Below are 26143 nucleotides of genomic sequence, written 5' to 3' on the forward strand. Positions count from 1 at the left end.
TACAATTTATAATTAAATTGTCACACATTCCTACCTCATTACTCACTTTAATGGCAGTAAACTGGTTCAAACTAGAGATATTTTCTCACTGCCGTATTTTCTCTTGAAAAGAGCACGCTCAGCACTAAAATGGGGTGCTTTTCCACTCTGGAAATTTCTTGCTTTGGAACAGGTATGAGAAGTGCTGTGCATGAGGAAATCTTGTCTCGAAAACACGAGGTATACAGGCTGCCGTCACCCTCATCTAATTGACTATATCAAGAGGGATATCTAAACAGAAGGTAGTGGTATGTACAGACTGAAATCCCTTTCCAAATATCCAATAGGAAAATGAACCTGTTGGTCCTAAGACAAACTTCAGTAATGAAATGAAAACACTAATTGAACAGATGTTAAACAACATTTTCTTTGCAAATCACATGAAACTGTTCATTACACAGCAGGGTGTTGTTAATACAATCGTCTCACTAGAAGTGGGTTCACATAAGCCTTGTTTTCAACTTACTATTAAGGTCTATTAAAGAACAATGTTTAGGCTGTGTGTGCATGTGTGTGTGAGTGCTTGACTAGACTTAATTTCAAAACTCCATTAGAAATGAATCCCTGGGGAAGACTGAACCAGCCGGATTAAAAACAAGCACAAATTCCTTTAAAAAACAGATTTTGCTTGGGGCTCTTGTTTTTCTCGAAACTATTAGAATACCAAAAAACCAGAACGATCACCTGGCAATTTGAGAAACAAACTTTCCCGATCAACAGATTTCACTATGGTACGAAATTCTAGTATTTGACAAGAAGGTGATGAAACTCCACATTTTAATCAACTCTTTTTCTGTTGAATGAATTTTAAAAAATATAAATCTCTTACAAATCCTAACCTCAGCAGATTCACATCTGGAAATGCATTCACTGAATATTCTGGACAGGATTCTTTATTTCTTTAATGAACAAAAGCGCGCTCGGGAGCCACCTGAATGTATTCGGGGCCCTGCCCCAGTCCCTAAGTCAGGAGTTTCATAAGTCAACCAGGCATTTTGTTGTTTCTGTTCCAAGTCGTCTTTCTAATTAACTAGGTTTTTGCTTTAAAATCAGATAAAGTTTGAGATGGAGATCACTTGATCCTTATGACAAAGTAAGGGTTTTTTGTTTTGTTTTTGTTTTGTTACCTACTTCTGTTAACTCCTATTCTACCCCTTTGTGCTCCCCAGTGCCTCAGAGCAGGCCAAATGACCAAGACTACTAAAACATCCCTGAGGGTGCAGATGTGGCCCAAGCAGTTGAGCACCCACCTCCTACATGGGAGGTCCCAGATTCAGTTTCCAGTGCCTCCCAAAGAAAAGAAACAGAAAATAAACAGACAATGAGCAAAAACAAGCAAGGAGCAGATATGACTCAAGCAGTTGAGAGCCTGTTTCCCACATGGGAAGTTCTGGGATAGGTCCTTTAGTGCCTCCTAAAGAAAAACAAACAGACAATGAGCAAAAACAATGAGCAAACAATGAGCAAAAATAAACAAGCAAAACAATGAGCAAACAGACAAGGGAGCCAGGTCAGGGGAACTGATGTGGCTAGTGGTTGAGCACAGGCCTCCCACAAATGAGTTCCTGGGTTCAGTTACTGGTCCTGGTACCTAAAAAAAAAATTACTGAGATTATAAAATGGGGACAATGTAATTATTCTCAGGCAGGGTGCCATATGTGTTTAGAAGGCATAAGCTACTTGGGGTGGGAAGAGGAGATTCCTTAGAGACTGGCCTAAGTAATAGCAGATCAGATCCAATCGAAATTGTCTGCCAAAGAGGGAACATCTGGTGAACCAAAGAGTTTTGTTTGGCCTGGTGGAGTGTCCATTCTTGGGCCCAGAGCTGAATACTGCTGGACCACAGCTTACAACTATGTGCTATTGGCAAGAGTTTTGCTTCTCATCCTCCCCCACATAATGCTCAACCTCAATTCTAAATAAACGTTGAGCAATTTTTAAATATATATCTTGATTGGGAGGAACACAGGGTATCAGTTTATCAGTCTTTATAGGGCACTCACAAATACTGGAACAGCCATCGGGTCCCAGTTTTACCAAGAACCCAGTTCCTCTAGGATTAGAGTCCTATCTTGATTTTCCTCAGAACCCCAAGGATTTACAGTTTGCTTCTGATAGCTGTTCCTGTGGCTGGGTCTCCACTGCCTGCCACTGAGCTTATTTGAATCACCTACCCATCCCATTTAGCACATCTGGGTCGCAGGTGTAAGCTATTCCAAGTCTATGCATTTTCCTACTGACGCATGCCAATCGAACACACTTTCAGAGTGTAAGTTATGCTGGGAGAAAGTGGGGAGATGTTGCAATTACCAAAAAATTGGAAATTCAGTGCCTTAGAGCCAAGGGCCACTGCATTCTCGTAACATTTTTAGATGCCCATCTGAAGGTATTTAGCAAAAGAAAACTTCACAGGTGGCTGGAGGGAAACTCTTGGTTATCACATCAGGAATACTCCTGAAGGTAGGTGACCCTTCCACAGAACTTTTATGTTTTTCAGAATTGAACTATAAGTGTGGTAAGTGGAACATCTAGACCAAGGGTTCTTAACCTTTTGGTTTCTACAGACCCCTTTGCCAATCAGGTGAAAACCATGGGCCCCTTATTAAGCCCACACTATACTGTGTATTATTTAATAAATACATCACCCTAGCACCAACATGTCCCCACAAGAATAATGGTTTTTTCTGAATTTCAATTCAAGCTCACAGACCCCTTGTGAAGAACCCCTGATCTAGAATTTCAGTTTGAGCTAGCATACATTCAAGTCCCTTTTTTCCATCTCTGTATCTAGCATCACTTTTGAATAAAGTCATGAAATATATTTCTTTAGCCAAATGGAGAAAAATTAATGTCCACAGGTCAGCAAATGGAATGGTGAATTTGTCCAGAAGTAGTAGTGCATCCGGTGTTGCATATTCTCAAGATTGTTTGCATTGGGGAGCAATTGCAACCAGAAAAAATTTTCTATTGTATATTAGGTACACTAATATATTGTATAATATAATATTGTATATTAGCAAATACAATAGATGAAAATACAGACTTTTTAACCCCAGTGAACTAAAAGTAATTCTTCAGCCTCCGAAAGGATTGACTAAAGCATACGCTTTAACAAAAGGTCTCCAAGATTCTTACTTAAAGAAAAAAATGTTATGCAGACTTTTTTGAATGGTGTATATTTAAAGTGAAATATATTCACATCTCTCTTCTACTTTTCTTACTCAAAGAACTGTTCAAGTGATGGTAATAGATGAACATGTCTTCAAGCTTTACCTTTGCCATTCTGAGGTCATGAAATGTCTTGAAATCATAATATTAATCCCTTTTCCAAAAGCACCTGACTGGCAGTGGGTGAGACCATTTGGAAAAGGAATTCCAGCAAGACTGCCCATATCCCACCACGGAAGTGACTGCTAATGCCGACCCTTCAAAGGCTGCCCCAGGTTCATTCCCCACTTGTTTATTTGTTTGTTTGTTTATGTTTCTCATAGAATGATGATGATGTACCTAAAATGAGAGATGTTTAATTCTCTTACCTGGTGCTTTTCCCTTGATGATTAGCTGCTCTATACGGTCCAGCTGGCAGGTAGAACTTAGAAGAGTTCTCTTCAATTAAAGAAGAGAAACTAGAAAGACTTATTGCTTTGGTGCATTATTAAGAAAAAATACATACTTCCATATGAGTTTGAATCTGCCTTCCTCTATACATGTTAGCCTAATAAGAAGTAAATCCTGTTAGTTGTAGGGTTGTAATACACAGTCAGCCAGGAACTTTCATAAATGGGTTTTACCTCACATAGAAAAACAAACGGGGGTTCCCTGAGAAGTGCAACTCCGTCACTTCGAGTGTGACCGTTTTACAATCTCGACCATCCACAACTTGACCTTCTGCTCCTCTCTCCCCTGCGCGTGCGACCCAGTCGAAAATCTCGCATCTGACCTACCTGTGGGGTGAGCCTCCCAACCCTCTGGGTGATTGGCTCATTCATCACCACTTCCACTTTGCAAGCATCTTTCTCTTTGGCGACGGCAAACTTCAGGTCTTCCGGCGACAGGAAGGCGGAGCGGCCCCTCACCACGCTCAGCCCGCGGTTGACGCGCACGCCGCTGGGGCCGGTCGCTCGCAGCAGCAGCAGCAGCAGGAGGGCGCTCGGCCCTCGCCGCCCCCGCGCGCTCATGCCGCGCGCCCGCGGCGCCGTCCAGGGCGAAACCGCGGGAACAAAGGACGGCTTCTGTGCTTCCTCCCGGAGTGTCAGCTCGGAGTCCGAGGGACAGGGCAAGGGGTCCCGACAGTGTGCCCCGAGATCTTAACATGCGCCTTTCATTTTCAGCTCAGACAAGGAGGCCTTTCAGGCGATCGGGACTTTTAATAAAACTCGCTGATCACTCCTGACAACGTCGGCAGGATTAATGTGCCTCCCAAGTGCTTTTCTAATCCTGCAAATGGGAGAAGGGGTTGGAGGAAAGCGAGGGGGAGAGAGAGAGAGGAGACCAAAAGGTTTGTGCGGCTATTCAAAAGACTGCTACCAACAAAGGAATCTTTCAACCAGCCTATAATTTCAGCTAAATTAAAAACAAATAAGCTAACTTGACCTCCAGGCACATCTAAAAGGCAACGCAGCCGTTTCATTACCCTGCTTGTAGCTCCTGCTTCCGGACATGCCCCAACTGGGATGTCAGTTGACTGGTCCAAAGGGAGACAGCCCCCTTACAAAATGCTGCATTTGGTCCCCCGAGTTCAGAAAAAGTTACCAAACTCTCTGCCTCTGTCTCCTCAGACATGAGGATGCAGCCTAATTTGTTTCAGAGAACAGAGGATTATTTGCACACTGAAAACATGATTCACTATAAATGCTAGCGAAATGTGAAATAGGCTTAAATATGTTTAGTATGCATGTAATTCTGACTGTTGGAAAAGGAAGATGCCTAAGAAACCCTTGAGTGAAAATTGGTGAGAATATATTCTTTTCCAAGTAAACATTCAAGTTTTTTCCTCTATATGAAAGGGAAAACAAATCGAATGGCACAAACACATATACACAGGACAGTTTCTGTACATGGATATATATTTATATTATCTACATTGATAATTACATTAAGACATATTTAGTTTGCACAAATGGAGTTTTTGTTTCTGCTTTAACAACTCAGAATTTCATGGTTATCCCTCTGCGTTTTATAAGGACCGAAGAGATTTTGTGTAAATTTAGTGTATATTGAAATACATCCTTCAGTCAGGGTATAGCTATGTGAACCAATGGTGGTTTATTACGGTTTATTAAAGGCCTTTACTTTTTTTTTATTAGAGAAGTTGTGAGCTTACAAAACAATAATGCATAATGTGCCGTATTCCCATACATCTCTCCTCCACCAACACCTTACATTGTTGTGGAATATTTGTTACAGATTATTAAAGAACATGATCAGACTATTACCACTAATTATGGTCCATAGGGTACACATGTATGTTTTTCCCCTATATCCCCTATTAGTAACACCATGTATTAGTACTGGACATTTGTTATAGTTCATGAGAGAACACTCTCATATTTGTATCGTTAACCACAGTGCATCTTCCACCACATGGGAAAGGTCTTACATTTTAATGAGTCTCAAAATATTTCTGTCCATAACCAACTGATACTGAAATAAGTGTTTATCAGAAGGATGTGGACAAAACGCTTCTATTATCCACCTCTAATACATTAAGGGAAGATCCATTTCCCAGTCACTGTTTGAAATCTTCCAGTTCTAAGTCAATGCATGACACGTGAATACGGAAGAGCCGAACTCTTTACAAAGAGGCTTGCCTTTTTAGGGTGTCACTCCCAAAATAAAATATACACTTCCTGTGTTGCCCACACTCAGTCATTGCTGAGGCTGACCTATTTGGGCAAGAATGCAAACCTCATTATATGACATGAACAACAAAATAGAACTGTTTTCCCATTAACCTCTAGCATTTAAGACATAAGACCCACCAAAAACCACAATATATTCATGAGGAGGAGAGGCATGGGTAGGTGTCCCCGAAAACTGTGAAATGAGGGAAATAATTCTGCCCTCTGAGATGTAAATAAATTAAATAAAGTCTACCAGGCTACTCTCTTCTGCTTTCCTCCTCTCTCTCTGGCTACTCCTCCTTCTCTGTCCTTTTTGCTGGTTCTTGCTTGACTCCAGACATTTTAAGTTGGAATGCCTAGGGTCCAGGCCTTGGACCCGTTTTGAATCTATCCTCACTCTCTAGTGATCTCATTCCTTGGCTTTAAATACCACCCATATGATAATGAGCTCTAAATGTACATCTCTAGCCTAGATCTTCCGCCTGACAACTTGGCGTCTCCATGTGGGTGGATAATAGGTATCTTGTTCTTCATAGCTTCCCTATGCCAGCTAATGGCAACTCCAACTGTTCAACTGTTCCTGTCTTTCTCTCACTCTCTACATCCAAACAGACAAAATATCCTATTGACTTTTTGTGGCAGACAGATGTTAGGGTGACCTCGAATAATTCTGGTCTCCTGATATCTATGCCTTTGTGTAATTTGCTCCTCTCAAGTTCCAGCTGACCCTGTTTTGTTTCTAACCAATAGAATATGGCAAAGGCTGGCACTCCCATGATTAGGTTGTATATAAGGCTCTCTCTTAACAGACTGGAGCTAGAGGCTTTCCTGCTGGCCTTTAAGAAGGAAGCCACAATAACCAGCTCTTCTGCCACAAGGAAAAGAAAACCTGCAGATAAAAATGCAGCTTAGTCAACACCTTGATCACAGCCTGGTGAGAACCTGAAGCAGAGGGCCCATTTCAGCCATCATCAGACTCCTGACATACGGAAAATGTGAGATAATACATATGTAGCCTTTTGGCCACTAAGTTGGTAGTAATTTTTTTTTTAAGATTTATTTACTTATTTATTTCTCTCCCCCCACCCCCCACCCCCGGCCCGACTGCCTGCCCGCCCCAGTTGTCTGTTCTCTGTGTCTATTTGCTGCGTGTTTTTCTTTGTCTGCTTCTGTTGTTGTCAGCAGCACGGGAATCTGTATTTCTTTTTTTGTTGCGTCATCTTGTTGTGTAGTTCTCCGTGTGCGGCACCATTCCTGGGCAGTCAGTCTGCACTTTCTTTTGCGCTGGGTGGCTCTCCTTATGGGGCGCACTCCTTGCGCGTGGGACTCCCCTACACAGGGACACCCCTGCATGGCAGGGCACTCCTTGCGCGCATCAGCACTGCGCATGGGCCAGCTCCACACGGGTGAAGGAGACCCGGGGTTTAAACCGCGGACCTCCCATGTGGTAGACAGATGCCCTAACCACTGGGCCGAGTCCGTTTCCCAGTTGGTAGTAATTTGTTACACAGCTATAGGAAATTAAAACACTGCCTTCAAAATATTTCCAAAATCCAACCACTTCCCACGTCTGCTTGTTACCCCCCTGGATCAAGCCACCGATAGTTCTCCCTCGGGTGTTTGCAACAGCATCCTATCTGATCTTCCTGCTTCCACTCAGTCCTCCCCTACAAATAATTCTCAACATGGCTGCAGGAGTTCCTATTAAATGTTAGTTGATCACGTCCCTTCTCTACTCAAACACTCCAATGGCTTCTCATCTTAGAGTATGGCTGAAGTCTTCATAATGACCTATCAGGAACTCACCTCTCTCATCTCATTTCCTACTTGACTTCCCCTTATTCACTCTGCTCCAGCCACACTAGCATCTCTGCTTTCCCTCAAATAAATCAAGAGCACCACGCCCTCACCCCACCCAACCTTTCCACTCTGCCATGTTCCTCTGCCATAAGCATTCTTTCTCCAGAAATCCATCCTTTCCCCCTCATCACTTCCAAGTAGTCCATCAAATGTCACATCTGTAGTGCCTAATTGCCTGATTAAAATTGCAATACCATCAACCTTCAGCATCCTGTATTCCTTTTCTGCTATATTTTTAACCTTAGTGCTTGTCACCGTCTCACATATTTTCTTATTTATGCTTTTCATTGCTATCTCCCTCATGAGAGCATGCATTTTATCTTTTTATTCATGGACCTGTCCCCAGTGCCTAGAACAATCAATAAACATTAGTTTAATGGATAAATGGGAGAAGACAATACTTTAAGTTTCCTTAAACTGTAGCTTAATGAAGAATATTAATATATTTAAAGAAAGAACTGTCATCAGAAGGGGCCACCAACAGCCATGGAACAAGATGTTATGTGAATTCAATTACTGAATCTATCACAAAGAAACAGATCATCTTGGGATATATGGACAAATTCCATTTCCGGGACCTACAACATTGAAGTCAAGATTCCTGACCCTAGAAAATGCCACACTCCAAGATCTCTGGCTGGTCAGCTAACTAAGTCTCCCCCAGGTAGCATCTCTAAATACCAAAAGAAGAAGGGATATACATTTTAAGATAATAATGTTAATATATCATCCCTTTTTTCCATCATTTCCACACAATATTGAGAAACTATTCAATAGAGATGAAAAGAAATGGCCTTGTACAAGAACACACAAACAAAGATGTTGATTACAGCATCATTCATGGTGGCAAAAACTACAAACAAAGCAAATGCCCATCATAGAAGAGAGTAGGTATTTTTCACACCATAGACTATAACATAACCTTTAAAAATTGAGAGATATACAACTTAACTTGCAGGGATTTCCACAAGATATAAAAAGTAAGATAGAGAATAGTATACATGTTGTGTTTCCCTTTCATAAAATAATGATAAAACCTGCATCTGGGTATGTGTGTATATGTATATGGAGATACCTGTTGTATATAATTATATGGCATGGAGGAAAAATATATAAAGGCAAGTATTAGGTCATTGATAGGGATTCCTGAGGGGGCAATGTAATATGGGCTAATAGAGGAAATAAGAGAAAAGGGGAGGAGAAAAAAAGGGGGGGAGGAGAAAAACATGCATTTTGAAAACTGCAATAACATACAAAATCATGTATGTACTTTTGTGTAAAATTATGTGTGTGTGTTAGATATAAAAAGAAACTCAAAGCAAATTTTATTATCTTTAAATGGCACTTAAAGGAAATAGACTTGGCACAGCGGTTAGGGTGTCCACCTACCACATGAGGAGGTCTGTGGTTCAAACCCCGGGCCTCCTTGACCCGTGTGGAACTGGCCCATGTACAGTGCTGATGCGCACAAGGAGTGCCGTGGCACGCAGGAGTGCCCCCCACATAGGGGAGCCCCACGCACAAGGAGTGCGCCCCAAAAGGAGAGCTGCCCAGTGCGAAAGAAAGTGCAGCCTGCCCGAGAATGGTGCTGCCCACACGGAGAACTGACACAAGAAGATGACACAACAAAAAGAAACACAGAGCCCCGTGCCGCTGACAACAACAGAAATGGACAAAGAAGAAGACGCAGCAAATAGACATAGAGAACAGACAACCAGGGCGGGGAGGAGGGGAGAGAAATAAATAAATAAATCTTTAAAAAAATAAAATAAAATAAAAGGCACATAAGGGAAACGGATTTGGCCCAATAGATAGGGCATCCGCCTACCACATGGGAGGTCCACAGTTCAAACCCAGGGCCTCCTGACCCCCCCGTGTGATGAGCTGGCCCAAGCGATGTGCGCAAGGAGTGCCTGCCACACGGGGGTGTCCCCTGCATAGGGAAGACCCACGCGCAAGTAGTGAGCCCAGTTAGGAGAGCCGCCCAGTGTGAAAAAAGTGCAGCCTGCCCAGGAGTGGCACTGCACACATGGAGAGCTGACACAACAAGATGACACGACAAAAAGAGACACAGATTCCTGGTGCCACTGACAAGAATACAAGCAGACACAGAAGAACACACAGCGAATGGACACAGAGAGCAGACAATGTGGGGGGGAAGGGGAGAGAAATTTTTTTAAAAAGGCACTTAAAAAGTATGATCATTGGGTATTTGGCAAGAAACATTTTATGAAAAAAATGTTTTTATGGATGAAAAATGTATTAATTAAAGATACATCCTCTGACAAAACAAATGTACAGCAAGCCCATTTCACAGATAAATGTATCTTCTGTTATTACATTGCTTAATTGAATATAAGTTCAAAGAAATCACCAATTATTATAATTAGTCCCTTACTACCAGCCCATCAAGGTACAAAAGGCAAGAACATCTTTCTTCTCAGGTGTGCTCAATCCCTAGTAGGATAACCCCATAGGGAATTCAGTAACACCCAAGAAGGAAGGCGCCTTAGCCATCTACAAAAGAGAGTCAGCGGTGTGTGTCAGGCTCCTCAAGTTCAGTCCGCGGCACAGGTAGCTATGCCTGTTGCCCTGGAATTCTCTTCTCCCACAACCCACTCAGCCAATAGCTGAAATGAATTCCTTTGTAGCTCCAGGGATGTCTTAGATTAGATGATGGCACTTAAAGCAAGTGCTTTGATCCAGAGTCAAGTTCCTGATCTTTGTAGATGTGAATTACTGGTTACCCCAGGCCCTTATCTTTAACAATAGATCACTGCTGGGTTGCCATCTCTTTAGTATTAGAAGCAGGCCTGGGTAAAAACTTTTAATAAATTAGCCTCAATGGGAAGCCAGCTGCCTTCCAGGCTTTGCCATATTTTACAAATTTGCATTCAGTAATTTTTAAAAACATTTTGATTTAGGATTGCCTTAGCAAGAAAGGCAATGTGGACAAAAAATGGAACAAATCAACCAAATCTTTTGTTTCATTTAGCAGCTTGGAATACCAATTAAAATCCTCTCAGATGTATTTTAAAGATAATATAGCAAATATTGCCTCCTCTCTTTTTTAAACTTTATTTTGTACATTTAAAATTTAAAAACTAAAAAGAAAACATAGTTGAATAAAAAATATATTTTTCAATTAAAGGTACAGGGTACCTATAAAATTTTTTAAAAACCATACAATAGGTTACGCAATATATTTGGTTCATAGCAATGCAGTCATACAGTATATGTCCTTTTGTGTCTGGCTTGCTTTGCTCAACATAATGTCCTCCAGGCTAATTCATGTTGTCATATGCTTTGTGACTTCATATCTTCTTACAGATGCATATCTTATCCACGGTTGGTGGGCATGTAGAATGGTACAGCTACTGTGGAGGACTGTTTGGCAGTTCCTAAAGAAGTTGAATATAGACTTGCCATGTGACCCTGCAACACCACTACTGGGTATACATCCAGAAGAACTGAGAACAGTGACAGGAATAATATCTGCACACCGATGTTCATAGCAATACTATTCATAATTGCCAAAAGTTGCAAACAACCCAGGTGTCCATCAGCTGATAAATGGATAAACAAACTGTGGTCTATTCACATGATGGAATATTATGCAGCTCCTTCTCTCTTACAGTAATTTTTTGAAAGGATTTATTTTATTCCCCCCTCCCCTGGTTGCCACTTGTGCCACCTGCTCTCTGTGTCCATTTGCTGCACATTCTTCTGTGTCTGTTTGTCTTCTCTTCTTGTCTTCTCTTTAACTGATTCTGGGATCTTCCAATGAGGAAGAGAGACACTCAATCGCTTGAGCCACCTCAGCTCCTGGTTTTGTTGTGTCTCTCATCGTCTTTCCTCTGTGTCTCTTTCTTGTTGTGTCAGCTCTCCGCCTCTCCACGTAAACCAGCTCGCCTTTACCAGGAGGCCCTAGGAACCGAACCTGGGACCTCCCAATTGCTTGGGCCACATCTGCTTCCCTCTTACAGTAATTTAATAGCTCTTTTCCCACATTCTTGCAAAGATAGGTATTTTTCCCACAATATCCTCACCTTCTATAGAAATAGAAATTTTAGCTGAACATACAGTCTCCCAGAATAAAGACTATATTCACAATCTCTCCCACAGCTACCTGTGGCCATGTAAGCAGATTCTGTCCAATGGAATTTAAAGGGAGAAGTCATTGAGAGGTGCTCATTATAGGCCCCTTGTCCTTGTTTCTTTATACCTTCCTCCATCCTACTGCTCAGACTGAGGACCCTGCCTCGCACATTTAGGAACAGGGCCATACCAGGGCTGGCAGAGCGGTGAGCTAGAAGGAACCTGGGTTTCTGGGGCATTTGCAAACAACCACCAAACCAGCCTGTTCTTCTGGAGTTTTAAATGGCAGAGAATTTAAGCTTCTCTCCTGTTTAACCCACTATTTGTTTTTGTTGTTGTTGTTGCTTACTGGTGAATTTAAAACTAATTACACCACTAATAATCACATGATTCTTCAAGTTTTTCTATTAATTTAGTTTAATCAGTAATCAGCTAAATTTAGGTCATAACTTCTTACCTAACATCATATGGGCAATAGCTGACATTCCAATTATATGAAAGTCCTTAAGTAGGAGATAAGGTCAAAGTCCAAGATCCTAATGTTCTTGAAAAGAGAGAAGAGAAAGAAATCTATTTCTGTGGCTTCCTGTGCCTCAGTGTTAAGGAAAAGTCGACCTGAATTCTGAAGTTTTCTAATTCCGATTCTTATGAATATCAGTTTTCTCTTTCAAAAATAGGACCATCCATCCTGCCTCCCCCAGAGTTTTCCTGTGAAGCCAAATGAAACCATCTCTGTGGAAATATTTTCTTAACTATAAATCCCCATAGAAAACATTATTACAAATTTATCAACAGAAAAAGAGAATAAAACTAACTTAGAACACATGGATGGGCAGGGATTGGGCCTGGGTGAAGGCTGCAGTATCAGATTCAATAAAGGTCAAATAGAGCATATTTTGTTTTCATTCTAATTTTTCTTTTCTATCATAATCTTAAAACATGCCTGTAGTGAAAAACAAGACCGAATTCCAGTTCAGAAACAAACCAAAGCAACCATATTAAAAGGGAAGAAAGAGTTACAAGAACAATAATTTCCAAATCAACATGCAAGCATTTGCAATCATTTGGGCCTGGATGAACGCTGGAGAATTATGTGCAATAAAGATCAAATGGAGTATGCTTTATATGTTTTCTATTGACATTCTAATTTTTCTCATGGTATTGGGAAACACCAATCATGTGAACATTCCATGGAATATACTGTTCTGATTTCTCACTTCAAGAAGGTGATAAGGGAGGGGAAAGAGAAAGGAATTTGGATGAACAAAGGACAAAAAGAAAAACAACAATAGCAAATCAAATCAGGACTTTGGATCAAGCAAGATTTCATAGATGACAATTGGTCTTTCTATCTTCCACCAAAATAAAATAGTGGTCATTTTCTCTGATAAAAATTATTATATCCAGAGGTAGCCAACATTTAATTGACAACCCTCTAGGAGGAAGCTAGTATTAATACATCTAGAGAATTAGTTTTCTTGGTCCCAACATGGAGCCAAGTCAGCTCCTCAGTCCCCATCCCTCTCCCCAGCTCGGACTGCTGCTGCAGTGGCTCCCAGGGTAAGCAGAGTTACTACGGACATTTGGAAGTAGAAGTAGAAAAGGCCCTTCGCTAGATCCCCAGCTGTAAACTGACTTTTTAGCTATCTTGGACTTAATTTGACTCTACAATAGAAACAAATTCTGTCTTTGTTTGCTTGTGAGTTCAGCTGTTTCTCAGTATTTCAAAATCTTCTTGTCACAGCTGCAAATCAATTCTGCTCTTATTGGCCATTTTCCCATCACTTCCTTTTTTCTTCATGAGGAAATAATATATTCTGATGGACTGTGGTTAACAGAACAAATATGAGGGCATTCTTTCATGAACTATAACAAATATATAATACTAATACAAGGTGTTAATAATCGAGTGGGCAGAAGTTCTGAGGGAAGGGAGAAGAAGAATAGAGGCATTTTTTTCCGGACCTTGGAATTGTCCTGCATGACATTGCAATGACGGATACAAGCCATTATACATTATACAATAGCCTATAAAACTGTGTGGGGCAGAGTGTAAACTATAATGCAAACTGCAGTCTATGGTTAGTAGCTATGCTTCAATATGTGCTCATCAATTGTAACAAATGTACCACACTAATGAAGGGTGTTGTTAATGTGGGAAAGTGTGGGAGGAGGAGGGGTGGGGTGTGAGAATCCCTTATATTTTTATGTAACATTTATGGAATCTAAAGCTTCTTTTAAAAAATAATAATAATCGGGTGGGTTGGGGGGAAAATATACCAAATGTAAGACAAGGACTATAGTTAGTAATATTTTGACGATGCTCTTTCATCGTTTGCAAGAAATGTTCCACAACAGCGCAAAGTGTTGGTGGTGGGGTGATGTGTGGGGAGGACTGTATGATGATATGCATGTTTGTTTCATAAATTCACAACTTTTAGTATACATTTACTTTTACGTATGCTTTTGTATGAATGATATTCTTCAATAAAATTTTAAAAAACAAAAAAGAGAAAAATATCTTCTAAGTATATCTGTACATGGTAATAAAAGAAAAGTATGTGAAAACAAATTCTGAAAAGTGGAAAACCACCCTTGTTTGAATTTTCCTTATAAAAACTCAAAAAGATGTCTTTGACCAAACTTTCTTGCTTGGAAAATTTCCTGATTAGAAGAAAACAATTTAGTAACATTGCATTCAGTATCAGGGAAATGTGAGCTAGTGTTTATTTCATAACTACACATTCAGCTTAACTCTAGGAGCATGTATTCTCCATGTTGATAAAAACATGATACTCCTAATTGAGATAATCTGTGCACAAGGAAAAAATGGGTCCCAGCTATACTCCCAGCCTCTCCAGACGATGAAAATACTCAACAGCCATGGTGATGATCTTTTTATTGTTGTACCCTGATAAGAATAATATTTATTAATCTTCCTCTTTGGAATTTTGCAATGGAAGTTACACAGCAGAAGGGCAGCCCCTTGCTTGGTCTGCATTCATCAATATTCTATCATAGATGTTTGTTCATTTGTTTGGCTTTTTGCAGAACTCATGCATGGTCTGATGTTTTCGGCAGTGTTTCAGATGAATTAACTGAAGATGACATAAGTATTGGAAACTTTCTGTCTTCCCTGTGTTTAAGGATATTACCTCCTCACTCACAGCTTTAGATCTTACAAACACCCAGTTTACCCTTTAGGCTCTATAAGAAAGAATAAAACAAATAGAGAAGTTGCATTTTAAGTTTAAAAGAAAATAAAAGCCAACTCAGGATCAACCTGTTTCCACTCACCCAAACTCAAGAGAGATTTTTAAAACTTGACTAGAAAGCTGAAGACAGCCAATGCAGATTTTCTGACTTCCTTATATGAAAATCTTGAAAATGTCAATCAGAATAAGCTTAGAAATTGACATGGGATTTTTAAAAATGATGTGTTTTAAAAATCATAAGTCAACAGAGTTGGACTCAGTTGTGTTTTCCCTACACATGGCTCTGCTGCCCCTCTATTTGAACCTATAATTAGTACTAGAGTTGATAGTTGTATGTCCAAGAGACTTAAATCTTTGGGCTGTCCATGTGCCAGCTGGGCCCTGAATTTCAACAGACTTGCAACACCTACTCTGCAGTTCATTGGACTCACCCAGGACAACTAACAAGGAGATGAAGATGGACAACAACCATCTCAAGGAACAGCAAGAGTCTGCAACTGCAAGCAAGAAAGTCCTATCCATCTGCACCATGGGACCTAAGACCCCTCTCAATTAGAGATGGAGTGGGCATCACCATCCCAGAATCCTCAGGATTGGGGAATAGATGATGGACTAGAGTAGATTTAGAGTTGTTCTACTATAGATTTGTGGTGATCCTAGCAATGGAAGAACACATCCTGGATGTGGAGGGAGTGGCCACTGGAGATTGTAGGGGAGGGGGAGGGAAAAATACGTCCAATTTGGGGGCATTTTCAGGACTTGGGAATTATTCTGAATGACATTGCAATGACAGATACAGGCCATTGTATATCTTGTAATAACTTGCAAAAATGTGGGGGGGAAAGTATAAACTACAATGAAACTATAATCCGTGCTTAGTGGCAATGCTCCAAGACATGTTCATCAATTCTGACGAATATACCACACTAAGGAAGGATGTTGTTGATATGGGAAAATGTGGGAGGGCAAGAAACAGGGCATATGGGAATCCTCTATATTTTTTGTGTAACATTTATATAATCTAAGTTTTTTTTTAATTAAAATTAAAAAGTATATTTTAAAAATATACTTTTTACACAAATTAATTTCCAAAGTAATTAATGTAAATCAAACTTAAAAGATTCAAGCATAAACTTGTAGCTGAATATAATTACCCATAGGACAACTGAACTGAATCCAAATCACATGTGACATAAATTGATTCACCAAGGAGCAAGGAACAGGAAACTAGGAGAGCTGTGTCTTCAAGAAACAACTGGCTATCTAACCTTAGAGAAGGTGGTTCTCCTCTTTCTTTGAGATTTAGTTGAGGAAATTAAGACTTCATATCTCCTGGCTCCTTTGGTCTTACAACCCCCCTGGGTAGATAGAGAAGTCTCATTACTCCTTGTTATAGGCAACAAGGAATCACATCCTAAGTGACTTGCCCAAGGTCATAGCAGGAAGCAGCAGAGATATGGTACAGGCTGGTCTCAGGGAAGTCCTCTTTCCTCCTCTCCTGTCAATCTCATTCCATTCCCCCAACAGAGAATGGGTGAGCCCATAGGAGGAAAGTAGAGCTTATGAGTGAAGAGCAATAAAAAATCCTTTGGAGATCTTGTCAAACACAGGATTTCACAGTGAATTATCTCATAGGGAGAATGGAATACTGGAGAAGAGAGAAGCTGCTTGTGACTTTATTTTTTTTACTTTATGATAAAATTTATAACCATGCCCAAAACAGTACTCAGAGGAAAAGTCATAGTCTTAAAGTCTTTAAATTTGTGACTTTTAAGTTTGTTTTTTTTCTTTAACAAACAATTTTTAGTATCTTCTATATAGAAATTACTTTTTGTGGTTTTTGCTATTATTTTTTACTCACTGTATAACAGGCACTATGCATTCTTTACTTGCATATTTTCATTTATTTCTCATAATAAACCCATAAAATAGTCTCTATTATTATTTCTCATTTAAGAAACAGTTACCACCTTGTGCAGCTGGCCCATGTGTAGTGCTGATGTGTGCAAGGAGTGCCATGCCATGCAGGGGTGTCCCTGCATAGGGGAGCCCCACGCGCAAGGAGTGCGCCCTGTAAGGAATGCCACCCAGCACAAAAGAAAGTGTAGCCTGCCCAGGAATGGTGCCGCACACATGGAGAGCTGACACAAGATGACACAACAAAAAGAAACACAGATTCATGTGCCGCTGACAACAACAGAAGCGGACAAAGAAGACACAGCAAATAGACAGAGAACAGACAACTGGTGGGGGGGAGAGAAATAAATAAATAAATCTTTTAAAAAAATAAAGAGTTGTTGTAATCTGCACCATACTTTATCTTAAAAAAAAGAAAAAGAGGGAAACGGATTTGGCCCAGTGCTTAGGGCGTCCGTCTACCACATAGGAGGTCCGCGGTTCAAACCCCGGGCCTCCATGACCCATGTGGAGCTGGCCCATGTGCAGTGCTGATGCGCGCAAGGAGTGCCCTGCCACGCAGGGGTGTCCCCCGCATAGGGGAGCCCCACACGCAAGGAGTGCACCCCGTAAGGAGAGCCGCCCAGCGCGAAAGAAAGTGCAGCCTGCCCAGGAATGGCGCCGCACACACGTCCCGTGCCGCTGACGACAACAGAAGCGGACAAAGAAACAAGATGCAGCAAAAAGACACAGAGAACAGACAACAGGAGGGGGGGGGGGATTAAATAAATAAATAAATCTTTAAAAAAAAGAAACAGTTACCTAAAGAAGTGACATAATAATTACAATAAAAACTAATATTTATTAAGTGCTTATTATGTGCCAGGCATTGCTCTAATGTTTTACATTTATTATCTTGTTTAATCCCCACCATGATTTTACAGTATATTTTACAGATTTGGAAAATGAGACACAAAGAGGTTAAGTAACTTGCTCAAGGTCATCAGCTTGACTTCAGAGGCTGTGTCCTTGCCAGACTCCAGGACCCATGTTTTTAACTGCTATTTCATATCACTTTGCATTACACCCATAATCTTATACACTTTACAGTTGTTTCACCAGCCCCAGAATCTTTTCCTACAGTATGCAAAACTTTAACAACTTCCTTTATGGTTCCAGGCAAGAATTGGTGACCACTGCAGGAGTTAGGGTTTCACTGGCTGCAATGTTCTCTAGAGGAAGTAGCTATTACTTTAAGAATATATAATTAGCATAGATACCTTGTCTGTCAATGTTTTAGTGTTCCAGTTCCTTCCTCTATAAACATAGTTTAAAGGCCTCAAGGCAAACAGGCTACTTCATAATTCCAGCCTATTAAATCAATAAAATACGTGTTGACTCTATTTACAGCATGCTGCTTCCTCTACTCTGCAATTTTCTCTGAAACGCAATCTAAATCACAATATGTATGGTTTGGGAGAAACTTTAGAAATCAACTAAACCATATCCTTCATTTTATTTATTAATTTATTTGCTTTTTCTGAAAATAACTTCCTTTTATAATTATAAAAGTAATGCTTGCTTGTTAACTAAAGGATAAAAATATAGAAACCAATAAGGAAGGAAATAATATACTTTCCCAACACCCAAAGGAAAACACTTATACATACATGTAACTATATGTACACATATAAATAAATACTATTTTTAAACTTAATTGGAACCATACCATAAAGAGTTGTGTACTATTCTTTTCTATTAACAAAACATTCATTTTCCACATCATTAAACATTCCTTGTGAGCTTATATTTAATCTGTGCATTCTATCCACTACATGGATGTACCATAAGTTGCTTAGTTATCTCACTGTTACTTTGGAATAGTTATCATGTCAATAAAACGTGATGAAAATTCAACCTATTTCTCTATTTCTTTTTGATAGATTTTTAGAAGTGGAGTTATGAGGTCAAAGGGTATAAATTTAGAGACTCTTAATACACATATTTTCTGGAAAAATACCACCAATTTACACCGTTATCAGTCTTGCTCACTGACATTCACTATTATCCCTTTTAATTTTTACTAACTTCCCAAGTGAAATGTTTTATCCCATCACTGTTTTTAATTTGCATTCCTTTCTTTACTTGAGAGATTTAGCTTATTTTTTTAAATGTCCATTAGTCATTTGTATTTTTTCTAGAAGCCTTTCATTTCACAGAAGAAAAGGAATCCCTGGCAGTTAAAAAACTTCACTAGATTACACAGCTATCTGGAAAGATTACACAGCTATCTGGAAAACATGCCTGGATTAGAATCTCAATTCTGACACCCAGACTATATCCACTATCCCATGCAGTTTCCTTAAAAGACAGATGTTCAGTCCAGATATATCCCTTTCAGGAAGCACTGACTGCCTCGCATAAATAGAGAGAGCCATCCCTCAGGCTATTCCACATGACCAAGGTTGCAAAGAGGAATCCTTTGATTACTACACAAACTCATTAGGTTTCCTTCCATATATTTTTTAACATTTCAATGTCTATTCTGGTAATAAAGCATCCTGCAAACTGTACTTCTTAGCTTGCTCATCTAAGAGATATTAAAAAGTTTTCTATCGGGGAGCAGATACGGCTCACACAGTGAGCCCCTGATTCCCACATGGGAGGTCTGAGGTTTGGTCCCAGTGTCTCCTAAAAACAAAAACAAACAATAAACAAACAAACAAACAAAAAACCAACTCAGGGGAGCCGGTGTGGCTCAGCGGTTGAGCATTTACTTCCCCGCATCCGAGGTCCCAGTTTCAATCCCCCACCCCAGTACCTGAAAAAAAACAAAAAAGTTTTCTACAAAACAAGTCTTCTATAGCCAAATATGTTTAAAGCACAGAATGCTATAATCTTTTTAAAAAGTTACAGTGTAATAAGAGCAAATTAAAGGCTCTAAGAAATTTTATGGAGAGTTTTTGGTTTTTTTCTTAAGCCCAAAATTTGCAAACTTATAGAAAGACTTTTTTACTTTTATTTTTAATGAAAAAAAAAAAAACCACCCCAGATTCTTTGAGAAGCCATTTGAGAGACACTGAGTTAGAGAAGTAAAATGATCAAAATATAGACATCCAGATGATATCTACAAATGTTCTGGTCATGCCTGATAAACCCATACTTAATAAATCTACATATCAAACCCAAATTCCAGGCTGCCCTTTGGAAACCAGCCACTTGCCTACAGAATGAGTTTCAGTTTCTACTGAAACTACTTTCAAATGTAAAAAAACAAAAAAACCTGACTGCAGAAGGAAAAAGTTTTGTGCCCTTTCAGTTCTGTATTTCATGACTATTAAAGTTTCTTAAGCCATCAAAGCATTTCACAGAAGATTAGAAAATGGTCATAATTTAAATTCACTTTGTTTTCAGCCAGAGGGTTGTATCCTACAAATTTTTACAACAGCTTGTTTTAATTGCATAACTTAAACAGAGTGGAAAGCACTGACTCACGTCTACCATGGTTGACTACATTTGGTTCTTCACCCAGCTCACACCAGGACCTTCCCCGATGGAGCCACCAGTCTGCCTGAAACAGTTTTCTCTCTCCTGGAGCAAACCCTGAATCCCTTAATTCACAATGAAACACCAGAATGACCAGAGTGAGAGTCTGTTTAAATGCAGGTTACATCAGGAATCCATCTTCTGAGACCAAGTTCATCTTCAGAATACATCCTCGTTCTCTGTATTTGAATGTGATATATTCATTTGTTCATTCGTTGTATAAATGACTGTTGAATACCCACTTTGTGTGAAGAACTATATACTAAATGCTGAGATTACAAAGGGAATAAGACACAGTTTTTGTGCTCATTTTGTTTGAAGTGTAATGCAGAAAGGCAGACATCTAAACTAGCCATTCAAAAGGACGGAAAGTGCTATGATGGTGGAATGTGTTGTGTGCCATAGGAATACATAGGAGGGCAGCATTTGGCTCAGACTGGAGGTCAGAGGAGGCTCCAGAGAAAGGGAAGGGACAAATAGGATTTAACAAGGTGAAAAATGGAACAAAGGGCATATATGAAGATGAAGAGAAAGAATACAACATAGTCAAAGAACAAGTAGATGTTATATCAGAAGCAAGGGGCTTTTGTGGGAAAGGGCCGAGAGGTACAGGACACATAAAAGTTAAATAAAAAAAAAACCCCTAACTTAGAGAGACTGAGGTCTTGTGGGAGAGAGTTATATAATCTCTTTATAGTACCAAGTAGTATTTGCTGTAATATTAACAGTATATGAGCAAAATGTTCTAATGATTTCATCAAATTCAGCAGTATGAACTTAAAGAAACTTACACTATTCAGCATAATACACATCATTTTGAAAAGGATTGCTCAGACATTCAGAAAACCAACCAATATCTCTGTTTAAAGTGTGCTGTAATAATATTGACAATCTTATTTGCATGCCATAGTTAATGATAAAACTCAGATGTCTGTAGCAGAAAATTATTCTTGTTAAAAGATCTGCTATGTTAGTTAAAACAGGGACATTTTAGGCTGTATATATTTTACTAGAATAAAAATCTTAAAAATATCATAGAACTGGAAACACAAGCAATAAACAATGACCCCTAATGCAAACCATGAACTATAGTTAATAGTGCAATTATAATAATATTCTTTCATCAATTGTAACAAATGTACTACACTAATGCATGGTGTCAATAATAGGTGTGGGGGTATATGGGAAATCTGTATTTTATGCATTGTTTTTCTGTAAACCTACAACTATTCTTTAAAAAAACTGCTATAAAGAAAACGCTTTTGATGGCTTAAGGAATGTGCTGCTAAAATGACAAGGAATGAAATGTTGTTTGAGCCTGAGTCACAGTATCTCAAAAATTACAAAATTCTAGAGTTGAAAGACACTTCTCTACCCAACTTTACATATAATAATAATAATGAATATTTATTAAGCACTTACTTTGGGTCTGGCACTGTTTTAACTCAATCTTCACAACAACCTGTGGAGTAAATTCAACTATTATTCCCATTTTGTACCTGAGGAAACAGATAAATAATTTGTCCAAGGCAAATGGCCACAAGTGGTAGAGCTTATAATTCAAACCCCAGCAGACTAGGGTTTCCTGAAACCCCATGTTCTATGTTCTAGTGCACAGTGGTCCAAGTGAGGAAATGGGGCCCTAAAAGTTTGAGTGACTTACTAAAAGTTAAAGAAGTGATTGGGCCAGCTGCTTTATTCATAACTTTTTTTTTTTAAGATTTATTTCTTTCTCTCCCCTTCCCCGCCCCCTTGTCTGCTCTCTGTGTCCATTTGCTGTGCTCTGCATCTGCTTGCATTATCAGGCAGCACCGGGAATCTGTGTCTCTTCTTTGTTGTGTCATCTTGCTGTGTCAGCTCTCGGTGTGTGCGGCGCCACTCCTGGGTGGGCTGTGCTTTTTTCACGCTGGATGGCTCTACTTGCGGGGCGCACACCTTGCGCATGGGGCATCCTTACATGGGGCCGCCCCTGTGTGACATGGCACTCCTTGTGCGCAGTCGCACTGCACATGAGCCAGCTTACCACATAGGTCAGGAAGCCCTAGGGATTGAACCCTGGACCTCCTATACGGTAGACGGACGCTCTATCAGTTGAGCCATGTCTGCTTCCCGATTCATAACTATTTTTAATGCAAGTAGAATGTGGAAATTAAAGCACAATTTATATACTGAGATGTAATTTAAAAAATTGCAATATGTAAAACCAGCAAATAATTTAAGTTAGCACAACTCTAATGAGAGTCTTGATTATCTTTCATGTTGAGAATTTCATCACAATTTTGCTGTCTCCAGTCATGTCCTGCATATCACTTCATATTCACCTGGAACCAGCCTCTCATATTAAGTAAGTCCAGTAAGCAGCAATTCTCATCTCAAATTTGCTTTTTGCCACAAATCCAAATTTCCTGATCTCCATTTTAAACATAAGTATCTTATTTGATACCCTCAAGTAATAAGTTTGTAAATAATTTTCTGGTTCAACAGTCTTTACAAAAAGGTGGGAGAGAAGGCTTAATTCTGTCATGTCGGATTAGAGCCAAGGTGAAAGAAAACACAATAGTGATACAGCAGAAGGCCAAACTGTAAATCAGATTCCCTTGTCCTGTGGTCCTATCCTGGCCCTTCTACTTCCTTGACCAAGGTACTTATTCTTACTTATGAGGACTCTGTTTCCTCATCTGTAAAATGAGGACAGTAATTGAAACCTTTCAATTTGGTAAGATGGTCAGACATAATATATGTAAAAAAATCAAAGTCCCTAACCACACAGCAAGTCTCAACCTCAAAAGTTAGTGCCCTTTCTACTCTAGGCCAATCAAAGAGAGTTTTTCCTAAAATTTATTTTAAAAGTTATGGCCACTCTTTCACATGCCCCATGGTTTAGGTTGGATTGACCCTTGAATAACACTCAGACTGAGTTAGAAAATTCTCTAGATAGCGGTGCAGCTCAGCCACCAACAAAAAAGAAACAAGGCAACCAAATGAATTCTTGCTCATCAGGCTTTGGGCCTTCAGAGACTGAGCGTGAGTTTAGCCAGGTGTGATGGTTAAGTTCCGATGTCAACTCACCTAGGTTTTGATGTCCAGTTGTTTGGTCAAGCAAGTTCTGGCCTGATTGCTACTGTGAGGGTATTTCATAGATGGATTTGCATGTATAGTCGTTTGATTGCATCTAAGGCTGACTGCATCTGCAATCAACAAAGGAGACTGCCCTCAGCAATGAGGGGAGTCTCCTCATCTAATCAGCGGAAGGTCTTAAAGCCAAAACAGAGGATTTCTAAAGTCGGAAAGAAGAATCTCAATCTCTACTTCAGCCAGCCAGCTTCCCTAAGGAATTCACCATCACCTGCATCAGAATCTCCAATCTGTGGTGTGTCCTATGGAGTTCAGACTTGCCAACCCCCATAGCCATTTGAGCAAATTCCTCTTATAAATCTCTCGATATTTACATGGATACATTACAGATATAGGTATCTAATATATCCTGTCCGTTCTGTTTCTTTAAGAACCCTAACTAATACACAAGGCTTTAGAGCTCTTTCCTTTCTGGGGAACTGCATATCCCCAGCTACTCAAGAGCCACACAAGTGCTGTCAGTTCTCACTGGCATACCAGACACTCCCCCCACAGAGGCCCCACATGTCCTCTCACCTCCAGTGCCAATGTCAATTCTGGCGCATGTGCATGGCTCCCTGCTGCAATTGTGGCTCACCGAACTTAACTACATTAAGAAAAGTGAAACTTGATCTGCTTACTTTGGCAGAATGTGGGATGGCCTGTGGTGGGGGATGGGTAGAATGTTCTCAGGGAATGGGTATAAAAATGCTTCAAGTACTCACTCAGAAACAAAATTTCCATAAACTTCACAGGCTGCAAGTACTGTACCTGAATATCTGCTTAGATGACTTATTGTGTAATAAAACCAGACAGGAGGATACAGCAATGTGTAAGAATTACATTGTGTAGGAATTGCAAACACCAATAAGTCAGAGAAATGTTTTTAAAGAGAAATATATGGACCATGCAAGCTGCCCTTTCTTAGAATCTCTAGGACACAAATAGTCTGTATTCAAAAAGTTGGTGTGAGAATAGTTTGATCTAGAAGTGGGAACGTATTTACCACTGTGACAGTGAGCAGACAAGCTGACAAACACAAGTCAGACTGTAATGTCCTTGGGAACGGCATAAACTCATCATTGTGGGAGGTACTTCTGGGCAAAAACACACTAACTTTCTATTCTTGAAAGTCTTGGCCAAAGTTGTAGCAACTTCTTTATTAGATTTCATTCAATTCAATGGCACCAAACTCCAGTTCATGCTGTAGCCATGCTCCAGGGGTGCCAAGGCACCATTTACATAGACTGCAGTGTGAGTGGGGTCCCCTGGAGTTGTACAACACGGTGGCTGATGGCCATGTCTCCCACGGTCTGAGGAAAAGTGCTGGCTGCAAAACTCCCTCTCATTGCCTGACTCTACTGCCTCAGAAGGAAGCAAACACTCCTTACGGGGACTTACGAGGGTCTGTGCTAATGTTCTCCCTATACCAGAGGTTCCTTATAATGCTACACCTAAACCAGAGGATATCATTTCTGGCTTCACATTCACATCACCCAAACACCATCCCAGAGTTTCCAGTTTACTGTATCTGGGTGAGGCCCAGGCATCTGAATTATTTTAAAATTTTCCAGGTGATTCTAATGAGCAACGAGGATTGAGAATCACTGCTATAAACAATGACACTTTATTTTCTTCTCCTTTAAGTATAAGAAGAGGTAAAAGGAGCCTTAGTGGCCAAAGACTGAAGTTAAGCTCTTTGATATGTCTGAAAAAACTCCACAGGTCTCCATAGTAGAGTGAAGTGAGGTGGTAGGACCAGTTGGGAGGTGACTGGCAGAGAGGTGGGGATAAGGGAGGGAGAGAAGATTGCTTAGAGAAGGCCTGACAATTACAGTAAATAAAGGTAGGAAGCCCCAAATGTGGCATCGGTGAGGTAATCTTTTCTTGATTACCTAGCTGGAGTGGCCATTTCTAGGAGGCCGGTCACACGTAGACATATCTACACAAGTCAGTGGCTTCCTGAATTAGCAAACTTGTCAGAAAGGATGGAAAGTCTAAAAAGAAGGAAATTCACATAAAGTTAACTAGCAAAACATTGTTCTACCACTAATTTCAGTTGCATTTTTGCTTTTTCCTTTGCTGTGATATCTTCAAAAACAGGAAAATATAATACAGCAATCAATTCGGTTACTCACAAAGCTAATATTGTTCCATGCTTTTTTTTCATAGTATAATATTTCATGATGAGATAGCAAAGGAAATTTAGGTTTCAGCAGAAAATAACAGATCTCCCTAAAACGGTTACTTGCACAGTCATTTTTGATCAGATTAGAAGGGATTTAAGGTTAAGTGTTTAATCATCTGCTGCAAAGCCCTAACATTCTTTCTGTCCCTAATGTACCAATTACTTCTTGTCAATTCCTCAATGAAACAATGGTCACTATCCCACACTACCCACAACACTCTTTAATATGTTCATGGACCCTGATTTTATCCATTTAAGCCCACCTCACTATCTCCAACATTCCACTACTTGGAATAAACAATCTGGCTTGAACGAAAGACAAAGATCAATCTTTTTAAAGGAAG

At 39.9% G+C, this 26143-nt stretch overlaps 1 protein-coding gene across 1 annotated transcript in view; it reads right to left on the minus strand.

The window, feature by feature from the left end:
• FREM1 (FRAS1 related extracellular matrix 1) overlaps positions 1-26143 on the minus strand; it is a 161804-nt gene that overhangs the window by 126081 nt on the left and 9580 nt on the right. The window contains exon 2 of the mRNA XM_058301883.2: positions 3984-4476. Within this exon, the coding sequence (XP_058157866.1) occupies positions 3984-4217 (234 nt within the window). The 5' untranslated portion in view covers positions 4218-4476. The remainder of the gene's footprint in view (positions 1-3983; positions 4477-26143) is intronic.

This window comes from Dasypus novemcinctus, chromosome 8 (assembly GCF_030445035.2).
Source record: "Dasypus novemcinctus isolate mDasNov1 chromosome 8, mDasNov1.1.hap2, whole genome shotgun sequence".
Classification (NCBI taxonomy): Eukaryota; Metazoa; Chordata; class Mammalia; order Cingulata; family Dasypodidae; genus Dasypus; species Dasypus novemcinctus.